The sequence below is a fragment of the Nansenia antarctica genome (genome assembly GCF_963989245.1).
Source record: "Nansenia antarctica genome assembly, chromosome: 1".
Taxonomy (NCBI): Eukaryota; Metazoa; Chordata; class Actinopteri; order Argentiniformes; family Microstomatidae; genus Nansenia; species Nansenia antarctica.
In genome coordinates, this window is record NC_137674.1 from 22,977,850 (window position 1) to 22,995,654 (window position 17,805).

The 17,805-nt window shown below is 48.2% G+C and overlaps 1 protein-coding gene across 1 annotated transcript; it reads right to left on the reverse strand.

The window, feature by feature from the left end:
• Positions 1–1,006: 1,006 nt before the first annotated feature.
• On the reverse strand, positions 1,007–17,805 carry bag5 (BCL2 associated athanogene 5; the record flags this gene model as incomplete). Its single annotated transcript, XM_080533822.1, is given in 7 exon segments — positions 1,007–1,474; positions 1,477–1,546; positions 2,020–2,243; positions 3,386–3,652; positions 5,444–5,645; positions 6,832–7,032; positions 17,732–17,805. Coding segments are annotated over 7 exon segments (1,455 nt in total). The 5' UTR covers positions 17,755–17,805.

Sequence of the window (17,805 nt, forward strand, 5' to 3'; positions counted from 1 at the left end):
AGCTCAACCTAGATTTCAGTTCCACTTCTCCTCCTCTCCTCCTCCTCCTCCTCCCTGTTAGAGTGGTGAAGAAGCTCTCGTTTTCATTCGTCGTCTGAAACGGTTTCCAGCGCTGGACAGCTGTGTAACAGGGTTTCCAGCGCTGGACAGCTGTGTCCAGGGGTTTGGGGGGGGAGTTTTGCCACAGTGAAAGTGTTGACTGAAGCGTTACCATAGACACAGAGCAAATGTTAGAGGAAATAAACAAGTTTATCCGTGAGCAGGGTGTAAAAATGCCGATGTAAACTCCCCTCTTGTTCACCTCTGGATGAAGTATTTCGTACCATTGTTTTGTTTGGCTAAGACCCAAAGTAATTAAGCTTGACACGGACGTCAGTGAAGAGTTAATTACTCCCTTATCTTACCCATGCTTTTTTGACAGACAGATAACATTTCTTAAATACTCTTTTTGACCGCCACTATAAACAGGCTTCGCTGCTTTTGGCAGCAGGCTTCTTTAACGACCAACACACCAACAACAGCAACACTGATCAAAACACTGATCTCACACATACAGTAGTAGATTGTTTTCCAAAAAAGATTCTCTGTAAACCTTCCAAAAGCACATCATTATTATCATATCATTTACTACACTATTAACTCTCCAAAGTGTTTTGTGTTTTTTCCACAAAAAGAGTTTTTTCTTTGTCGATGCTTTTCCCACAGGGGGCCCAGCGACAATGACAACAAAGAAGAGAGAGAGACGATAAAAAGCGTTGCTTTTGCAGTGCATTCTGGGATTTTAGTCAATATTTACAAGGCCCCCCCAACCAAAACCCCTTAGAGAGTTCCAATGCACCAAGTTTATCTATGTACAACCTTATCTTCAATAATCCTAGCCCACTTTCCAGTCCAGTCCTGTTCAGGTCTTTAATGCTTCCCGAATGGCAAGTCACACCCTTCATCTTTAGGGGGGTTTCGCCCCCAAGTGTCAGTAGTAGTAGTAATAATCATACTAGCATCATCATCAGTATTCCCACTCGTCGGTCTTCATGTCCAGGTAGCTGAGGATGTTCTGGGCGAACTTGACCGCCTGCTTGCGCGCCTGTTTGGTCATCTCGTCTCCCTGGGGGTCGACCGCGTCCAGGGCCAGCAGCTGCTTGGTCAGCAGCTCCTCCAGCAGGATGTAGCTCTTGTCCTGCCGCTTCCCGCCAAAACACAGAACCTGCGCCTGGAGGTCCGAGAGGCTCCCCAGCACCATCCAGACGGCCCGGTGGGCCGGGTGCTCGTGCGGGCCGGGCTGGCGGCGGTACAGGGCCTCGCGGAGGTCCAGGAAGGTGATGACGGCCTGGACCTCCAGGACCGCCCGACGCCGGGCCTCGCGGATGCAGGGGTTGCGGGCCGTGTCCACCTGGTCCAGGTGGGTCAGGAGGGTCTGGAGCTCCGCCTTGGGCCGGGAGGAGAGCTCGGCGCCGCCGTGGCGCAGGAGCAGCTCCCCCGCAGGTGGGTCACGTGACCGCGCACCGCCTCGATCTCTCGGATGGAGTCGTGCTGCGACAGGTCGTACCTGAGGAGGGTAGGGGGGTGAGGGGAGGGGAGGGGGGGACGCAGATGCAGACGCAGGCAAGCACACATCCACAACCAGATATCTGAGCCAAGTTGTACATGGTAGATACAGCAACATAACAAATACAAACACAAAGAGAATGTGTGACACCAGTCTCTCTCTCTCTCTCTCTCTCTCTCTCTCTCTCTCTCTCTCTCTCTCTCTCTCTCTCTCTCTCTCTCTCTCTCTCTCTCTCTCTCTCTCTCTCTCTCTCTCTCTCTCTCTCTCTCTCTCTCTCTCTCTCTCTCTCTCTCTCTCTCTCTCTCTCTCTCTCTCTCTCTCTCTCTCTCTCTCTCTCTCTCTCTCTCTCTCTCCCTCTCCCTCTCCCTCTCCCTCTCCCTCTCCCTCTCCCTCCCTCCCTCCCTCCCCTCTCCCCTCTCCCCTCTCCCCCTCTCACTCTCTCCCCTCTCCCCTCTCCCCCTCTCCCTCCTCACCTGCGTGTGTCGTCCCCCTCCCCCTCCAGGTCCAGGTGTCTCAGCAGGCCGTTGATCTCCTCCACCACCTGCTTCCTGTAGTTCCTGACGGCGTTGTTCCCTGACACGTCCAGGGCGTCCAGGTCCACCTGCAGCTCCGTCAGGACCCGGGACAGGTGAGCGCAGCTGTCCCGCCCGCTCAGACCCATCAGCAGGGCCACCAGCTGGCTCCGAGCCCCGCCAACCTGGATGGTAAATGAATTATAAATGTATACTTCTGCGTCGAATTTACACCGTAGCCTACGCAAGGGCTCTCCCAATTTATAGTTCTGCGTTGGTCGGTCTGCGTCGCGTTGGTCGGTGTACTCATAGCGGCATAATAGCGATTTTTTTGTTATGCTTGTTGCAAAGAAAATGTCTATAATGCATTGAAATGACATTCAACTAAGATAATAAGATGGTTATCATCATTTTTCTAATGTTTATTAATAAGTAATTACAGAAAAAGTAAATGACATTTCTGTCATGGCTTCCGCATTTTGGCCTACGAGAGAGTCGGAATCATGTCGGAATCATGTGCTACCAAGCGGACCAATCACAGTTCTTACGGTCTGTGTAGGTATGCCGCGTAGTTACATTTTTGGAGAGGTGCGCGTGAGCCTACGGCGTAGATTTTACACAGAAGTATAAATTGGGCTTTAGATTCTTGTCGAAATTGTCGAATACCATCATGGGAACCCTTGCTTTCAAACTTTGCAAACATGAAGCTAAGAATCTAGGTGTGATTATAGATTCTGACTTGAGCTTTGAGCCTCACATCAAATCTATCACTAATCTATGCTTTTTAGCATCTACGGTTATATTATATCTTCTCCGGCAAGCTGATGCAGCTTGGGACTATTGTAACGGTCTCCTTTCTGGTCTTCTGAAGAAAGCTGTTGGCCAGCTGCAATTAGTCCAAAATGCAGCAGCGAGAATTTTAACCAAAACAAGCAGAAGAGCTCATATAACTCCTATTTTAGAGACTCTACACTGGCCTCCTGAGCCACAGCCTCTACCTTCACCAGCCTCTACCTCCTGAGCCACAGCCTCTACCTCCTGAGCCACAGCCTCTACCTCCTGAGCCACAGCCTCTACCTCCTGAGACACAGCCTCTACCTCCTGAGACACAGCCTCTACCAGCCTCTAACCTCACCTGAGACACAGCCTCTAACCTCACCTGAGACACAGCCTCTACCTCTTGAGACACAGCCTCTACCTCCACCAGCCTCTACCTCCACCAGCCTCTAACCTCACCTGAGACACAGCCTCTACCTCCTGAGCCACAGCCTCTACCTCCACCAGCCTGTGAGACACAGCCTCTACCTCCACCAGCCTCTAGCCTCACCTGCACCATGGCCTGGTTGATCCGCTGCACGGCGGCGTGTGTATCCTCGGAGAGGGGGAGGGGCAGCGTCTGCTGCCGCGTGCGCCCCTCGATCACGTCCTGCACGGCGCAGAGGCGCGTCAGGGCGCGGTAGCGGGCCTTGCGCAGGGGCACGCGGCCCCCCGTCTTCACCAGGGTGAGGCGCAGCACCAGCTCCCTCACCGCCTCCACCAGCTCGTCGCCGATCTCCTCCGTCGTCCCGCCCGCCCGCTGAGGAGCCACCACGCCCTGGGAGGGGTGGAGTTAAATTAATAAGAGACTCAGATTAGTTAGTGGAACTTTAGATCGTATGTGTTTTTATTGTAAAAGAACAACAACAACACCACAAATGAGAATGTGTAACTCCAGTCTCTCTCTCTCTCTCCCTCCCTCCTCTTCTCTCTCTCTCCCTCCCTCCTCTTCTCTCTCTCTCCTCCTCTCGCTCTCTCTCTTTCCCCCCTCTCTCTCCTTCCCTCTCTCTCTTTCCCCCCCTCTCTCTCCCTCCCTCTCTCTCCCTCCCTCTCCCTCCCTCCCTCCCTCTCTCTCTCTCTCTCTCCCTCCCTCCCTCCCTCCCTCCCTCCCTCCCTCCCTCCCTCTCTCTCCCTCCCTCCCTCCCTCTCTCTCTCTCCCTCCCTCCCTGTCTCTCTCTCTCCCTCCCTCCTCCTCTCTCTCTCTCCCTCCCTCCTCCTCTCTCTCTTTCCCTCCCTCCCTTTCTCTCTCCCTCCCTCTCTCTCCCCCTCCCTCTCTCTCCCTCCCTCACTCTCTCCCTCACTCTCTCCCTCACTCTCTCCCTCCCTCCCTCCCTCCCTCCCTCCCTCCCTCCCTCCCTCTCTCCCTCCCTCCGTCCCTCCCTCTTTCTCTCTACCCCTGTCTGTCCCTTCTCCCTCCCCCCTCCCTCTCTCTCTCTGTCTGTCTGTCCGTCCCTCCCCCCCTCCCTCTCTCTCCCCCCTCCCTCTCTCTCCCCCTCTCTCCCCCCTCCCTCTCTCTCCCCTTCCCTCTCTCTCCCCTTCCCTCTCTCTCTCCCCTTCCCTCTCTCTCTCCCCTTCCCTCTCTCTCCCCTTCCCTCTCTCTCTCCCCTTCCCTCTCTCTCTCTCTCTCTCTTTCTGTCTGTCCCTCCCTCTCTCTCCTCCTCCGCTGTCCCGCCCACCCGCTGCGGAGCCACCACGCCCTGTTGTGATTGGTGGGTTTAATAAGAGACTCAGATTAGTTAGTGAACTTGGTTAGTGAAGTGTTGGTGTTTTATTAAAGTATCTTGAAGGTCTTTGCGACTCTGAAGTTGGGCTCCGATCTCAGCAACTCACACACCATCTCTCTACCTCCATCTCTACCTAGTTAACTAAAACACTACTTTACATTGTTACCTAGTTAACTAGAACACTACTTCACATTGTTACCTAGTTAATTAGAACACTACTTTACATTGTTACCTAGTTAACTAGAACACTACTTTACATTGTTACCTAGTTAACTAGAACACTACTTTACATTGTTACCTAGTTAACTAGAACACTACTTTACATTGTTACCTAGTTAACTAGAACACTACATTACATTGTTACCTAGTTAACTAGAACACTACTTTACATTGTTACCTAGTTAACTACAACACTACTTTACATTGTTACCTAGTTAACTACAACACTACTTTACCTTGTTACCTAGTTAACTACAACACTACTTTACATTGTTACCTACAATAGTTAACTACAACACTACTTTACATTGTTACCTAGTTAACTACAACACTACTTTACATTGTTACCTAGTTAACTACAACACTACTTTACATTGTTACCTAGTTAACTACAACACTACTTTACATTGTTACCTAGTTAACTAGAACACTATTTTACATTGTTACCTAGTTAACTACAACACTACTTCACATTGTTAGCAGGCTCACAAAACAAGCTGTGTTAGCTGACTAGCGATGTGTCGTTGATTTTTTCAACAATGCGGAAATTTATTCAAATTTTTCGAAAGAAAAGATCCCAATATGAGGACCAACGCATTAGAATCCCATCTCCCCTCCCCCCTTACCTGCTCCACCAGTGCCCGGGCCTCTGCGCTGAGCTCCTCGATGGCGAGGCGGGAGGGGTGCGTGGCATTCTCCTCCAGGTACCTCAGCAGCCCCTCGGCCTCCTGGGCCGCGTGCTTCCTGGCGGCCTGCAGCTCCGCCCGTCCCTCCGTGTCCACCTGGTCCACCGCCAGCAGCAGCCGCGTCAGCTCTCGCTCCAGACGCCTGCAGGAGGAATAATAATAATAATATTATAATATAATAATAATAATAATAATAGTAATAATAATAGTAATAATAATAATAATAATAATATAATAATAATAGTAATAATAATGTAATAATAATAATAATAAGAATAAGAATGTAATAATAATAATATTATAATAATATTATTATTATAATATAGTAATAATAATAAAATAATAATAATAGTAATAATAATAATAATAATAATAGTAATAGTAATAGTAATATGAATAAGAATAAACTAGACTAAGAAAATTCCTGTGGAAATTGTGAAGTGTGCTTGCCCCCCCCCCCCCCCGGACCACTCCACTGCATCTCCCGGCAAAGACCGCGTTTCTCTAGCTCACCCAGGGGCCGAGCTAACTAGCACTAGCTAACTAGTCGCTTACTAGCGTTAGCTAGCTAGCTAACTCCCCTGCACCCAACTAATAATAAATAACTTTATTTGTATAGCGCTTTTCCTGCAAACATTGCAGCTCAAAGTGCTCCAATCATTATATAATCATAATTTAATTATTTAGTCATTTAAAGGCAATATTAAAAAGATGGGTTTTTAGTCTTGACTTGAACATATGTGCTGAAGTTGCATCCCTGGCAGTGAGACACAATCTGGGTGCATACAATGAGAATGCAGCCTCACCAAATCTCCTCTTTTGTACACAGAGAAAGCCAGTGTCAGAAGACCTGAGTGCTCTATTGGGCTGATATGCTAGCAAAAGACCTGAGAGCTCTATTGGGCTGATATGCTAGCAGAAGACCTGAGAGCTCTATTGGGCTGATATGCTAGCAGAAGACCTGAGAGCTCTATTGGGCTGATATGCTAGCAAAAGGTATTTCAGATATTCTGGTGCTGTGCCAGTGAGAGCTTTATAAACAAGCAGAAGGATCTTGAAATCTATTCTGAACTTAACAGGAAGCCAGTGTAGAGTCTCTAAAACAGGAGTTATATGAGCTCGTCTGCTTGTTTTGGTTAAAACACTCGCTGCTGCATGTTGGACTAACTGCAGCTGGCCAATAGCTTTCTGAGAGACCTGACCTATACTGACCTGTACTGACCTGTACTGACCGGTACTGACCTGTACTGACCTGTACTGACCTGTACTGACCTGTACTGACCTGTACTGACCTGTACTCTATAGTAATGATGGTCACCTGTCCTCACCTGTACTCTCGCTCGCTCTGCAGGCCGCTGAATGCGCAGACCTGTGGGCCGAGCGATGCCACCTCCCTCTGCACCTCGTACAGCCGCATCATGGCGGGGTGGGGGTGGGCGTGGGGGTGGGCGTGGGGGTGGGGGGGGTGAGGCTGCTGGCCGCCATGTTGGTCCATCCTCTTCCCACCATCAAAGGGCTTCCCAAACAGGCTGGAAGACAAACAAACAGGCAGGCAGGAAGAAAACAGGCAGGCAAGTTTATTAGTATAGCACATTTCATACAACAAGGGGCAATTTAAAGTGCTTTACATACAGCATAAAAAAATACAGCAAGAGGACCATAGAACATAAAAATGACAATGAAATAAAAGCAAGAAAGAAATAATAGATAAAACATTTGATAAGACAATAGTTAATGGATAAAAGACATTGATAGTGTTTGTGTTCAATCATAACTGCTGCTGCAAAACATGACGTATTTTTTTTTATTCAAATATTTTTAGGGTTGGGGCCTGTTTTGGTTTTAAGAAGCAGGTCAGGACAATCAGGCCTTCAGTGTAGTGTTGTCACGATACCAATATTTTACCCTGCGATACTATACCAGCCCAAGTATCACGATACTGAGTAGTATCGCGATACCGCGGCACTTTTGTAACACTTTTTATTTTTATGAACATGCAATGTATTTATACAAGTTACAATAACTTAATGAGTGGTGCATGAATAACATGCATTTAATGCATTACACTGTAACTCTACAGGTAAGTAAAAGTACTGAAACCGATATTTTTGTGAATAACATGTTTATTAATAAGTAGTTTGAAACATCAAACAGACCAACTGGCCTTTTGCAAGAGTATAGCAAAGTAGGTGTGTGTGTGTGTGTGTGTGTGTGTGTGTGTGTGTGTGTGTGTGTGTGTGTGTGTGTGTGTGTGTCTGTCTGTGTGTGTGTCTGTCTGTCTGTCTTTCTGTGTCTGTATGTCTGTCCGTCTGTGGGGTCTTTTTCACGAACTTGAAAAGTAAAAGCAAACACTGGTATATCAAAAATATAGAGGGCTACTTCCAAACTGTAGCTCAAGACTTAACTCAACTTAAGAAAACTCAGTGGTTTTAATTTTCTAGTTAATGCCCACTGAGCTCGCAGGAACCATAGGAACAACGTTTGAGGTTGCTAACCTGTTAGCCGACAAAGCTAACGCGATGGGTAGTCGCGAAAAAGGCTGCGTTCGTCAATTCGCTCTGGAAATCTGACCCGCACTCGCGGAACGCCTCTCGTCCAATCAAACGAATCGGTCGCTCTGTGACGTTGCACCCAGTGTGCGCTCCGGCGCTCTCGGAGCGAATTGACGAACGCAGCCGAAAGTGTTTCTCTCATGACAGTGTCGCGAGCCAGTCTTGTCCTCATTAGCAGAACCAGTGAATTTGGTAATAGAGGTAACACATTGCCCCGCTGGTACCGTGTTCAACACGGTAGTATAGTATTCCACGGTAGTACCGTTGTATAAAGCTTATGGTATAGGCACCGTGACATTTTGGCACCGCGGTATATCGTTGGTACCGGTATATCGTGCAACACTACTTCAGTGCATCAGAGCTTCACAGGGAAGAGCTGAACTTTGAATGGAATGAGGTTGGATGGATAATTGAATGTTCTGTCAATGGCTGACAGAGTGTTAGCTGACATGATGAAGGAGAAACAGATGTTAGCAACCCAGACGTATCAGTCTGAGGGCCTGTCTGTGTCTAACTCAATTGGGCCAGTTGCTGTTTCCATTGAGTCTTGTTGACTAAAGCCTAACGCTGCGTGCACACCAGGGACCGTGACCCACTGTTCTGGCGCAACCTGGTGGGATGGGCTTGACGTACTTCAACGTGCGATGCAGATGCAAAGCTCTACTCATGTTGCTAGCGAAGTTTCCCACAGAAGTGGGGAAAAAACGTCAGATAAGATATATAAACGGGTTATTTTGATAAACTGGACACATTTTGTGAATATATATGGTTACTTTCTCGCCTGAAAACATATAAAAACTTCATAAAATGACATATTAACACTTGTAGAGCCAAATTACAGATTTTAGCCAATGGCGGCCAAAATTGAGGATTTTACATCTGAGGCGAGAGCTCTGGGCAAGAAACTACTTCCGGTTTACTTCCGGTTGTTTTAACGGATCCAACGCAAAGCAAAAAGCTGATTTTTTTTTTACTGATTGGCGCACCCTGACGGTCAAGAAACGCAATGCAGAGCAAGGCAACTGATCAACGCAACGGCCCCATTGAGATGAATGACTTCCGGTGCAACGCAATGGCCTTGTGTGCACGCAGCTTAAGGCTTCAACAAGCTCCACCCAACCTTCCCCAAGCTCCACCCAACCTTCTCCAAACTCCACCCAACCTTCCCCAAGCTCCACCCAACCTTCTCCAAACTCCACCCAAACATCCAGACCACAGTCAACAAGTGAATGCTTCTTTGTTGCACCGATATCTATTCCCCAGACAAAGAGCTACAACACAACAGGAGGGTTGGATGCATATGATAAATCACACCGATGGCTTAAGTCAGGCAAGGATAATGCTAGCAGCATACCCCACAAACAGACAGGATAATGCTAGCAGCATACCTCACAAACAGACAGGAAATTAATTAGCCTACATTTGTAAAACGATAGCACTGACCTGACAATCACTGTAAACTCATTATTAACAGCTAATTATTGACAGTGCAGTTAGGCTCACCATGTGACGGGCTCTTACGTTAGCAGTGATGATATCTAATCATGAACACCAATGGCCGACTTTAATTAGGCCGACTAGCTATAACAATACGTGTCTTCAACAATGGAAACAATCAGGCCCCAGATACATTCTTCACTTCCAGATCAGATTAAATAACAAACCTCAGTACAACTAGCTAGTTCCCTCACTTGATAGTGCAAACAGTGAACAACACATCATACACACATTCAAACACATCACAACAGTACTACTTACAACCTCTCAGAGGGAGGAGTGACCAGTGAGATACACACCTGTTAAGTTGGTCTGACATAGAGGAACACACCAGGAAGTTATGCACCCTCAACACCCAGGACACCGCAGGTCGAGAAGCTTTTAGTGGCAGACAGCTGTGTCCCTGCTATGCCAACGTGATGTGTGTGTGTGTGTGTGTGTGTGTGTGTGTGTGTGTGTGTGTGTGTGTGTGTGTGTGTGTGTGTGTGTGAGGCAGACAGCTCTGTCTATGCTATGCCAACGTGATGTGTGTGTGTGTGTGTGTGTGTGTGTGTGTGTGAGGCAGACAGACAGCTCTGTCTCTGCTATTCCAGTGTGATGTGTGTGTGTGTGTGTGTGTGTGTGTGTGTGTGTGTGAGGCAGACAGACAGATCTGTCTCTGCTATTCCAATGTGATGTGTGTGTGTGTGTGTGAGGCAGACAGACAGCTCTGTCCCTGCTGTTCCTGTGATGTGTGTGTCTGTGAGGTCACAATGGGCAGGTCAGGACAGGTCTCAGACTTCTTAAAGAGACAGTATGTCACTTTCACACTCATACGATACATGAGACTTTCTTTTTCCAAGAGGGATTATGGTGAGAGTGCCGCCGGTTTGGCACGAGTCATGTTAGGATTACAAAATGCTGTGTTTTGACCACCCATGTAACATAGCACTATGCTACCCAGATAATGAAAATCCTAAATGAAAATCCCCAAATAGGCTGTTAGACTCAGATCAGTTGCACTGTCTCTAGAGTGCTGGTGGTAATGAGACCAGACAGTCTAGTGTATTTATTTCCATAGCCTAACCGATGGTTCTCGAGCCTAACGGCCCTTAGGGGGCAGGAGCCTATCTCCTGTTTCTGTAGCGTGAGGTGGCTGGATGTACAGTACCCCCCCTGGACATGACGCTGGTATGTCACAGGGTCTTACCCCCCCCCCCCCCCCCCAATCCAACCTTTAATGCTGAGTGCTAAGCATGGAGGCATCAGGTACCATTCTTTGGTGGTACGACTTGGCCAGGGATCGAACTCACAATCTCTCGATCTCGAGCTGGGTTTGTCTAAGTACACACCCACCGTCTTAGTCAGAGAGAACAATAGGCAGACCTATGGCTGGGGGTTAACAGGTTTCAACAGAAAGAGACAACTATTTCATTTTCATTTTTTCACAAGCCTCAGAACAGAGACTACTTGTCAGGGGAATGTGTCGCCTAACAACCAGACAGCAGATTACATCTGGATTCCAGACTGGAGAATTAGACTATCCTAAGACCGCCTGGCCTACTGTTGAGTAAAGTATGACTGCTGACACCAACACACATAAACAATGACATCATTACACACACACACACACACACACACATGCTGGCCAATCCCTCCCACCCGATGTACTGCGAGCTGGCAGGGATGAGGAGCAAGTTCAGCCACAGATTTGTTCTCCCCCGTCAAAGTACAAAAAGATTTGGACAGTCCTTTATTCCAGCTGCACTCCGACTCTACAACCAGGCCCTGCAGGGTGGGGGAGACCTGGAGATGGAACTTTTGGAACTTTTTACTTATTGAGCCTGCACTGTTTTATGTTTTTTATTGAATGTTTTTCTGTTTTCTGTACTTAATGTTTTCTGCCCTAACTGAGCTGTTTGACAACAAAATTTCCCCATTGGGGACAATAAAGGTTTTCAATCAATCAAAAAAACACACACACACACACACAAACAACTACATCATTACACACACATCTTCCACAGACACCCCTAGCGTTTATATATACTGTAGCTGATGATGGTGGATTTCTATGAATTCTCAGCAAGGTCTAGCCTACATATTCAGGATGGTTTATATATATGCTCTACATATTCAGTGTGGTATATGTCTACATATTCAGGGTGGTATATATATATATATGTTACGGTACATGTGGGAATACGGTACATGTGGGAAAACTAGGGTTAGGGTTAGGTGCTACGTCGACTTGGTACATGCTGGCATGTCTAACCCTAACCCTAATCCTAACCCTACCCCTAACCACAGCAACCTAGCACCTAACCCTAGTTTTCCCACATGTCGGCCTACCGTATTCCCACATGTACCGTAACATATGGTCTACATATTCAGGGTGGTAGATATAAACTCTACATATTCAGGGTGGTATATATATGGTCTACATATTCAGGGTGGTATATAAGCTCTACATATTCCGAGGTCTAGATACTCTGTGGTATACTGGGCTGGCACCTCCTCCATGCTTCTCCACAGTAGCAGAGAGGTGGACGTATAAACACAGAGACAGTCAGTAGTCTGAGTGGGAGGCAGGTCATAAATTACATCCACAAAGCTGCTCCTCAGACTCTCTGCCTCTCTAATGATGAAGCCACGGCATGGAGGGAGGGAGATCCAATTGCAAGACACTGTGCAGTTTGATTACAGGTGTTATCAGTCCCTGAAGAGGGATAGGACCTCCCTTTCTGGCCACAACACAGCCAGGTGTGTCCCTACCTGAGACACACACGGACTCATTCGCTCTGCCAGGTAAGTGAATACGTCATGGGACTCACTCACCCCCACCATCACACCAGGGAGATGACCCGCCTAGGCCCTCGGGGTAAAAGGATCTGTGACGATCACTCCCTGACACCTTCTGAAACAGTCTCACTATTTACGCAGCAACAGGAAGAAAATACAACTACTACAACATGTGCCCGTTAAAGCTCGCGGCTAAACGCATTATGTCATCACATAGCAGCCGCTGTACTCATGCACTTATCCCTCCTCCCTTAACATATAAATAGCAATGACAACAATATGACAGGCATGTTACCCGCAACAATAACGCCACAAGCACCACCTCCTCGTATAGCACAGGGCTATTAGCACTGAACACATCAGCTTGGCAACGCAACCCACTAGTCTGATAACCCACACAGCCCACTAGTGTCACAGCCCACTAGTCTGATAACCCACACAGCCCACTAGTGTCATAGCCCACTAGTCTCGGTGTGTAGTCCGGAGGTGTCAAACCCAGACGCAGATCAACGTGTCAGCTACCAGAATGCTGTTACCATGTAGCTGATACCATGTCGCTGTCACAATATTGCTGTTACCATGTCGCTGTTACCATGTCGCTGTTACCATGTCGCTGTTCCGATGCTAACCGACCCCAGCGGTGTCTCCCTCCCTCCCTCCCTACCGTCTCCCCACCTCCCCAGATACGCAGCATGACATGTCTCACCTCTTCAAAACGCCAAACATCGCGCACATCGCTGCTAAAGATGCCCGTTTCCATCAGCTAGCCAAACTACGGACATGAGCGACGCGGTCTCGTCCAAGTGGAGATCCTGATACTGGTGTCCTACTGGTCTCCTACTGTGTGTCTCAGCTGTCTGGCTGTCTTCGCTGCTCCACCTCGGCTCTGCTCACTGCGGTCAGCGGCGCCCCGCCCACCGCCTCCTCGCAACCACAGAGTCAATGGCTGCGTTCGTAAATACGCTGTGGAAAACCTGATCAGCACTTATGGAATGCCCTCTTGGTCCAATCAAATTACTTGAGTGTGTATATGACGTCGGACGCGGATAAGTTTGGCAAAATAAGGTTTTAGGATGTGGCTAAAGGATACATTTAAAATATGGCGTGTGCGTGTGTGTAATTCTCACTGGTGTATATTATTCCAAATCAGCAATATTATTCAACAGGGTAAGTGGGTTAGTGGTAGTCTAGTAGGCCTACCTAGGGGTAGTGGTAGTCTAGGGGCCTACCTAGGGGTAGTGGTAGTCTAGTAGGCCTACCTAGGGGTAGTGGTAGTCTAGGGGCCTACCTAGGGGTAGTGGTAGTCTAGGGGCCTACCTAGGGGTAGTGGTAGTCTAGGGGCCTACCTAGGGGTAGTGGTGGTCTAGTAGGCCTACCTAGGGGTAGTGGTAGTCTAGGGGCCTACCTAGGGGTAGTGGTAGTCTAGTAGGCCTACCTAGGGGTAGTGGTAGTCTAGGGGCCTACCTAGGGGTAGTGGTAGTCTATGGGCCTACCTAGGGGTAGTGGTAGTCTAGGGGTCTACCTAGGGGTAGTGGTAGTCTAGGGGCCTACCTAGGGGTAGTGGTAGTCTAGTAGGCCTACGTAGTGGTAGTCTAGTAGGCCTACCTAGGGGTAGTGGTAGTCTAGGGGCCTACCTAGGGGTAGTGGTAGTCTAGGGGCCTACCTAGGGGTAGTGGTAGTCTAGGGGCCTACCTAGGGGTAGTGGTAGTCTAGTAGACCTACCTAGGGGTAGTGGTAGTCTAGGGGCCTACCTAGGGGTAGTGGTAGTCTAGGGGCCTACCTAGGGGTAGTGGTAGTCTAGGGGCCTACCTAGGGGTAGTGGTAGTCTAGGGGCCTACCTAGGGGTAGTGGTAGTCTAGTAGGCCTACCTAGGGGTAGTGGTAGTCTAGTAGGCCTACCTAGGGGTAGTGGTAGTCTAGGGGCCTACCTAGGGGTAGTGGTAGTCTAGGGGCCTACCTAGGGGTAGTGGTAGTCTAGTAGGCCTACCTAGGGGTAGTGGTAGTCTAGTAGGCCTACCTAGGGGTAGTGGTAGTCTAGTAGGCCTACCTAGGGGTAGTGGTAGTCTAGGGGCCTACCTAGGGGTAGTGGTAGTCTAGTAGGCCTACCTAGGGGTAGTGGTAGTCTAGTAGGCCTACCTAGGGGTAGTGGTAGTCTAGGGGCCTACCTAGGGGTAGTGGTACTCTAGTAGGCCTACCTAGGGGTAGTGGTACTCTAGTAGGCCTACCTAGGGGTAGTGGTAGTCTAGTAGACCTACCTAGGGGTAGTGGTAGTCTAGGGGCCTACCTAGGGGTAGTGGTAGTCTAGTAGATCTACCTAGGGGTAGTGGTAGTCTAGGGGCCTACCTAGGGGTAGTGGTAGTCTAGTAGGCCTACCTAGGGGTAGTGGTAGTCTAGTAGGCCTACCTAGGGGTAGTGGTAGTCTAGGGGCCTACCTAGGGGTAGTGGTAGTCTAGGGGCCTACCTAGGGGTAGTGGTGGTCTAGTAGGCCTACCTAGGGGTAGTGGTAGTCTAGGGGCCTACCTAGGGGTAGTGGTAGTCTAGTAGGCCTACCTAGGGGTAGTGGTAGTCTAGGGGCCTACCTAGGGGTAGTGGTAGTCTATGGGCCTACCTAGGGGTAGTGGTAGTCTAGGGGTCTACCTAGGGGTAGTGGTAGTCTAGGGGCCTACCTAGGGGTAGTGGTAGTCTAGTAGGCCTACCTAGGGGTAGTGGTAGTCTAGTAGACCTACCTAGGGGTAGTGGTAGTCTAGGGGCCTACCTAGGGGTAGTGGTAGTCTAGGGGCCTACCTAGGGGTAGTGGTAGTCTAGGGGCCTACCTAGGGGTAGTGGTAGTCTAGGGGCCTACCTAGGGGTAGTGGTAGTCTAGTAGACCTACCTAGGGGTAGTGGTAGTCTAGGGGCCTACCTAGGGGTAGTGGTAGTCTAGTAGGCCTACCTAGGGGTAGTGGTAGTCTAGTAGGCCTACCTAGGGGTAGTGGTAGTCTAGGGGCCTACCTAGGGGTAGTGGTAGTCTAGTAGGCCTACCTAGGGGTAGTGGTAGTCTAGTAGGTCTACCTAGGGGTAGTGGTAGTCTAGTAGGCCTACCTAGGGGTAGTGGTAATCTAGTTTTGAATTTTTTAGATTGGGCATATAGTTCATGAATTACGGTAGTTTGAAGTATCATGCTTCCTCCATTGAACGGAAAGTCCTATCTATCCCATTCAAAGTGTTTTAGTCTTCCCCCTTTCCACTGGTAATAAGGAATTGGCAAGAATAGATCGATATAAATAGATCAACATAATGCAGCACTATCATGCACAGATCAGCCTTAAAACATGTAACGTTAGATATATAACGGTGCGACGTATTTCTACGGAAAGGCTGACTGACGCAGGGCTCATACAATCTCTGCGTTCGTTATAGATACGCTTGCAGCAGCGGGTGAACTCCCGGTTCATTGAGTTTACGGTTAAAAGCATATCTTCTCGGGGTGTCAGCGCGGTGGTTCAGGGCTCAAAATGACCGTATACCGATGGTGAAGTTAGCAAAGGAGTATTGTGTTTGTACCACCTTCATAGCCGGAGTTATTCACGGACAAACACGGTGCCCGGAGGCACCCTTTGCGGGTTAATAACTGTGATTTACCGTGGGTTAGGAGAACAATTCAAACGTGTCCGGATAGGGGAGAGGACAGGGAATCCAAAACCATTTGAATGGTGTCGATATGACCCTCCTATCACGGTCGACACCGACATTATTTATATATACAGCATATGGATGTTACCTGCCTGTTAACTGCAGCTTTCAGTTCTACAGGACATCGCCATAATAGCGATTTTTTGTTATGCTTGTTGTAAATAAAAGTTCTATGATGCATTGAAATGACATTAAACTAAGATAATACGATGGTTATCATATTTTTAAAAATCTTTATTAATACGTTATTACAGAAACTGTAAGTGACATTTTCCTAGAGCGAAATCTGTTGTGGTATTTAAAAATGGCGGTTAGTGATGAAATCTATGAACATGGGATGACGATTTCCATTGACCAATCAACGGTGTGCAGCGTCACACGTCACATGCAGCCTGGCAAAAAGGTTCCGGCTCTCAAAGAGGTTCCTGCCCTCGAAGGGTAGCTAAAGAAGCATGCCGTACCGCGCCGTGCTGATCCAGGCCGACAAATGGAAAAGCGCCAAAGAAGCAGGCCAGCCTGGGCTGACCCGGGTCAGCCCTCTAGTGGAAAAGCCCCATAGTGTGCCCTTGAGTAAGGCACTGACAGAGCCCTAAATTACTCCAGGGAGACTGTCCCTGTAATCTCTAATTGTAAGTCGCTTTGGATAAAAGCGTCTGCTAAATAGTTAAAATGCAAAAAAAAACTAAATACTAAATACAAGCTGAAGCCAGTCCATCTACCAGAGGTGCCAAGCATAGGAGGTGGAGGTTGAGTGAGCTAACAGAGGGTCTGCTCGTTTCGCAAGCTTGCGGTATCTCTAAACTACAGGGTGGAGAGAGGGAGGGGTTCATCTCTGTGATTGGAAACAAGTTGTTTCCCCAAACAACAAATTGGCAGATGGTGTTATTGATACTGTTTAGTTTGTCCCTGAAGTTGGGGCTGCTGCTGTTATGACCTGAAGTGTTCTCCTTCCACGTTTAGCCCCTTTCACACAGATGTAATATATAGGCTACCATTTGAAAGTTATGATATTAACCTGCAAATCACCCAGACCTAATAATGTCACTAGACATTACAGTTAACAGGTATGAAGGGGTGGATTATGTTTCCATTGGATCCCACTCTGTGATTGTATCCTATCTGCGTATTTAAATGACCGGTCAGGTCAATGAAATGGAAAACTCCGCCCAACCAGGCAGCGCCGGGCTCCCTCGGGGGTGGCACATTGTGCGGTGGTCTGAGATGTGTGTGGCTGAGATGCTGTCAGTGTCAACCCCTGGCAGAGCCACACACCTGGACACCAAGGGACATCACGTTGTTCTTATGTTCTGTATTACGTGGACTAACTTTGATCTTAACAAAGAGTTAAAGGAATAAGGCCATACAGGGCATGCAGCTACCCAATTCACATCACTGCCTCCTCGTTTTTCAAAAAGTCAAAAACTGTAGGTAGCACTGGCAGCAAGGTTCATCTGATCTCTTCAGACAACTTTAGTCGACTTATAACGGTTGATATGGTTTTCATCTGACAAGACAAACTCAAACAAAGTATGAGTGTCCTCTGGTCGGGTTATTTGCCAGTCAGCTAGCTAGCTAACCCACCACCAGCAACAGCAGCCTGTCTGTTAGCATAGCTCCCAGCTAGCTGTCACACATCCCTAGCTACTGGTACTACATTGCATTATAAGGCTTTAATAAACCGGATCGTAGTAAGACCCACTATAGGTAGATGCAGGCTTTTGTTCTTACCTGCATAACCAACGCACAGCCATCGGAATATAGTAGTTGTGGTCGTGGAGAGAGAGAGAGGGACACAACACAAG